At 50.5% G+C, this 5,174-nt stretch overlaps 1 protein-coding gene across 1 annotated transcript; it reads left to right on the forward strand.

Moving 5' to 3' along the window:
* Nucleotides 1-3,173: 3,173 nt before the first annotated feature.
* Nucleotides 3,174-4,731, forward strand: LOC112900661. Its single transcript, XM_025969494.1, has 3 exons — nt 3,174-3,859; nt 4,056-4,161; nt 4,528-4,731. Exons 1-3 carry the CDS (start codon nt 3,174-3,176, stop codon nt 4,729-4,731), a joined length of 996 nt encoding a protein of 331 aa, XP_025825279.1.
* Nucleotides 4,732-5,174: the final 443 nt, after the last annotated feature.

Consider the following 5,174-nt stretch of genomic DNA (forward strand, 5'->3'; position numbering starts at 1 on the left):
TGGATGTAGGGCACGATTGCCTAAACCAGTATAAATCTTGAGTCATTGTGTGCTAGACCACTTCCGATCATGACGCGCAATACATACTTTGAGTAGGTTTAGTTGCCGGCCATTTCCAGAACCGACACTACTGTAACCCCGCTCCATTTGTAAGAGAGGTTATCTTTTGGGCCACCCCTAGAAAAAAAATAGCATCCCTACAAATCCTTTTTAGTAGTGTGCTCCACACGAGTTCTCTTCTCTAATTGAGAAATGGTATATTTCTATTTCCTTTCCATACCACATCTTATCAATGTAGGATTGTAGAGTATGTGTAAAGCTCAAATTAAGTATATTTCTATTTTTCATCCAGTACCATATCTTGAAGATAATTTCATTTTATTTTAATTTTGAATTTATATATTTATTAATCGTACTCGATAGTTAGTTATTTATTAATCGTATTTGATATGGACTCTTAAGCATTTTATTTTTCAATTCCAAATTTGTCTTTTTACATAATCGTATTCGGCATGGACTCTTTGGTCCTATCCTATTTTTTCTTATATTTTTTAATTCAGAAAATAGCTATTTATTAATTGTATTTTGATATGAACTCTTGAGTTAGTTTAGACCATTAGATCTTCATAAAATTCAACGATGTAAATCTTTTTTTAGATTAATGTCAGAATTTCTAAACCCTCTCGGCGAACGTGGTGGCTTCCTTTAACACTCCTCATAAATATAATAGACGATTATGTTTTCAACAATATTGTTATTTCTTCGCCTGAGGTATGTGTATACCGTGTTACCTCCTTTATGGAGCGCTTGGAGTTACTAAGGGTGTGTTTGGTTGGGGAGCGAATCAGAATGGAGCCGCTCCACTCCCTTTTTCTACGTGTTTGGTTGTAATCGAGTGAGAGCGGAGTGGCTCCGGGAGCCAAAAGATGTGAATATTCCCCTGAGATGCGGAACGAGACCGCTCGTCCAAAACGACCGGACGCGAGCGCTCCCGTTCCTGTCTCCCGCCCCCCGACGCACCCCCCCCCCGCCCGGCGATCCAGGCGGCTGGATTGATCTCTGTTCGTTCTGTGATTTCTTGTTCTTAGCAGTTCGCCGGAAGAAGAAGTTTGGCTCTCCAACCAAACATAGAATAGAATAGTTCTACTCTAGCACACTCTCCAACAAAATAAAAAATGGAGCGGCTCCATTCTGCTTACCAAACGTAGAACGGAGCGGCTCCATTCTCAGAAATTGGAATGGAGCCATTCCATTTAAGTTGGCTTCCCAACCAGACGCATCTAAGCAAGGAGAAGTGCGGCTCCAGGTGGCCGAGGCAATCCAACAAATGAAGCACCGGCTGTCATCCTAGCAATCTGACAATGTTAGCTAAAAGTAGAGTGGGGGGAGCTTAGGAGTGGCAGCTTTCTTAATCTTTTATTTCCTTTTTGTTTTAGCTCCTAAGAGGGGGTTAGAGTGTGTTTCACTCTCATGCTTATGTGTAAGCTTTCTGGTGTGAGTTTCCTGAAACTCTTGTGACTGTAAACTAGCAACAACAGTACAATATTATCCTTTGGAGTAAAGCTGGGCCGGAGGATCTCTAGTCTAAAAATTGCTAGTGGGCACCCCTACGCGGCCGGGGCAGCTCCCCCACAGGCCGGCAAAGCAGCCACGCACGGCGGTGGAGCAGCCACAAGCAGCCGGAGTGGGTCCCCCGCAGGGCAGCGTCACACACCCCCGCGGGACAGCGGAGCGACCACATGCGGACGGGCGTGGCTCCCCCACAAGCCGGCCGCCCCCGCAGGGCCGTTCCTCATGCCTGAAAACCCGTCGTTCCTCTTGCCTGAAGATGGGAGCAGAGAGATCAAGAGAAGATGGGAGGAAGAGAGATGACTTCACCGACATCCAATATAAGGTTATCCTACCAGTTTCTACAGGCAACCAAACATGAGCTAGGCTATACAGGCTATCGGTAGCCACTTGAACCAAACACAGATGAATAAGCCTAGTGAAGTTTAATCTGGCTTAGTTTTCTAGCCAGGCTAGAACTAACCAACTAACCAAACACACCCTTTGAGACGATTGCTAGAAGAGGCCTCAGTCACTGTAGCTGATCTTCAAAACTTGATGAACGAGGCTGATTCCCATTCTTGATGCTCGCCGGGATCTTAAGGAATTGCAAGGATGAGATTTATGATGCAAGAGGATCATTGCTGGGCCTGAGATGAAAACTCCTGTCATTCCTGAAGAGAAGAGGAGACTTGTGGCTTACCATGGCAACTTTTTGTCACCCTGAATTACAACTCGAGTTGAACAGACCCTGGACCCTACACATCACTAATCTATCCCTGGTCTCTGGATTTGCAGATGCTGGACATGCCGCTTGTTGTTTGTCTATAGCCAAAGTACAATATGTTGGAACTAATCCAGTTGTGACCCGTTGGCCCGGATATTGGCACATGGAGTCAGCAGGAGCGCGTCTTCAGGAGCTCATGCAGGAAGTGGATGCGGCGAGCGCGTCGAGCGTGAGTGAGTGTGTGGGTAAAAAATAACATGCGGTGTGCATAAGTTTGTTTCCTTCTTTTGTGGATCGTGAGTCCATGATTCCGTTTTAGCTGCTAGTATAAGTAGTATTCAGTTGTAACTTAGTTTTTTTGAGACACTCCAATCAATCAGAGAAAATAGCTCTGTCCTCCGAAACAGCTTCTCTCGTTCTTGTGCTCTGTTCTTCCACCATATCAAAGTGTATGCGATTGTGCTGATCTAGGCTAGTTACCAACATCTAGTATCAGAGCTTGGTTGCAAATTGCATGCCCAAGTATCCTCAGTTAAATCCGATGTCGATCGTCACTCAAGGCGAGGCATCGCGGGCGAGCGGCGGCGGGCCGTTCGTCTACCCGCAGTTGATGGCGACGAACTACACCAGTTGGGTGATCAGGGTGCAGGCGATTATGGAAGATCAAGAGGTCTGGGAGGCAGTGGAGCCGGCGATCGGTACGACCGTTGACACGAAGAAGTGCAGGAAGGTGAGGGCGCATCTTCTTCAAGTACTCCCAGAAGATCTCTTGATGCAGGTGGCGAACAAGAAGACGGAAAAGGAAGTGTGGGAGTGCCTCAAGACAAGGTTCGTCGGCACAGATCATGTCTAGGCGGCGCGATTGCAGACGTTGAAGAGTGACTTCGACGCCCTGCGCATGAAGGAGGACGAGTCCCTGGACCAGTACGCCGGCAAGCTCACCGGCATGGCAGTCAGGTACGCAAACCTGGGCGGCACTCTCAATGATGCTGCTCTGGTGAAGAAGTTGTTCAACACCGTGCCGGACTGCTTCATCAACGTCATCGCCGGCATCGAGCAGTTCTTTGACTTGAACACCTTAGCGTTCGAGGAGGCGGTGGGCCACCTCAAGGCGTTCGAGGAACGCACGCGTCACGCACCCGGCAGTGCAACGGCAGATGACCAGCTCCTCCTCACTCGGGCGGGTGAGTCCTTGGCGAGAGGCAAGACGCCGACGAGCGGTGGCCGCGGCCGGGGTGGCCGTGGCCGCGGCAGAGGTCGTGGCCGCGGCGGGCGCGGAAACACGCAAGGCAAGGAGAGCACTGGTGTCGCTTTGGGAGGTACCCGTGATAAAAGCCACATCAAGTGTTTTAACTGTGGCAAGTACGGCCACTACGCCAACCAGTGCAAGCAGCCCAAGGAGGGAAAGGCACATCACGCGCGCGCCGAGGACATCGAGCCGGCGCTCCTGCTCGCGGTGTTAGAGGAGCTGACGCCGCTCGAGCAAGGGCAAGGGGAGCACCAAGCCATGGTCTTCCTCAACGAGGAGCATGTGCGGCCGGACCTGCTCCTAGCTGATGGTGGAGAGCTCAATCGTGATAGCTGGTACCTAGACAATGGGGCCAGTAATCACTGGAGACAAGAAGAAGTTTCGCGAGCTGGATGAAGCAGTCACCGGGAAGGTGAGATTCGGGGATGGATCCACAGTTCAGATCATGGGTAAGGGTTCAATCCTATTTGATTGCAAGCATGGGGAGCACTGGTTGTTGCAGGAGGTGTATTACATCCCCTGGCTGTGCAGCAATCTCGTGAGCCTTGGCCAACTCACGGAGATTCGGTACACGGTGGTCATGGACGGGGCTGAACTCGAGGTGTTCGACAAAATGTCCCTGAAGCTGATCATGAAGGTGCAGCGTTCCCCAAATCGCCTGTACCAGATTGAGTTGAAGGAGGCCAGCCCGACCTGCCTGTTGACTAGTTTGGAGGATCCGGCGTGGCTCTGGCACGCTCGCCTAGGCCATGTCAATTTCCAGGCGGTGAAGATGCTCGTTGACAAGAATATGGCGGCGGGAGTGCCGCCAATCTCACACCCAGACCAGCTGTGCCACGGGTGTCTGGCGGAGAAAGCAGACGCGCTTGCCGTGCCCACGAGTGGCGCGATACCGGGCGGAGGAGCCGCTTGGACTAGTGCATGTAGACTTGTGTGGGCCCATCACTCCATCGACAGCAGCGGGTAACAAATATTTCATGCTGCTTGTTGATGATTTCTCCAGTGGATGTGTGTGTATGTACTGAAGAGCAAGGATCAAGCCTGTGGTGTGTTCATCAAGTTCAAGGCTGAGGTCAAGAACATGTCTGGACATTGCATCAAGACACTGTGCTCCGACCGCGGTGGGGAGTTCCTGGCGTCCGTGTTCGCAGATGTGTGCGAGCAGGCAGGCATCAACAGGCATCTTACTGCGCCCTACTCACCATAGCAAAATGGTGTAGTGGAGCGCAGGAACAGGACGGTGATGGAAATGGCGTGGTCGTTGTTGAAGAGCATGAATGTCCCGGGCAAGTACCGGGGGGAGGCAGTGAGGCATGTTGTCTACTTGCTGAACCGTCTGCCGACGAAAGCAATGGGGGAGCGCACCCCATTTGAGGCTTGGAATGGAAGGAAACCGCACCTGGGGCACCTACGTCTGTTTGGATGCATGGCACATGTAAAGCCCACGACGCTGCACATGAAGAAGCTTGATGACTGAAGCAAGCAAATGGTCTACTTCAGCGTCGACGACGGGTGCAAGGCACACAGGCTATTCGATCCATGTCATGGCAAAATTGTTGTAAGTCGTGATGTGATTTTTGAAGAAAATTTGGAGTGGAACTGGTGTGCAGGTGCAGGTGGCAGCAAAGCAGAGTTCACTATTGATGCTGA

This window comes from Panicum hallii, chromosome 7, assembly GCF_002211085.1.
Source record: "Panicum hallii strain FIL2 chromosome 7, PHallii_v3.1, whole genome shotgun sequence".
NCBI lineage: Eukaryota > Viridiplantae > Streptophyta > Magnoliopsida > Poales > Poaceae > Panicum > Panicum hallii.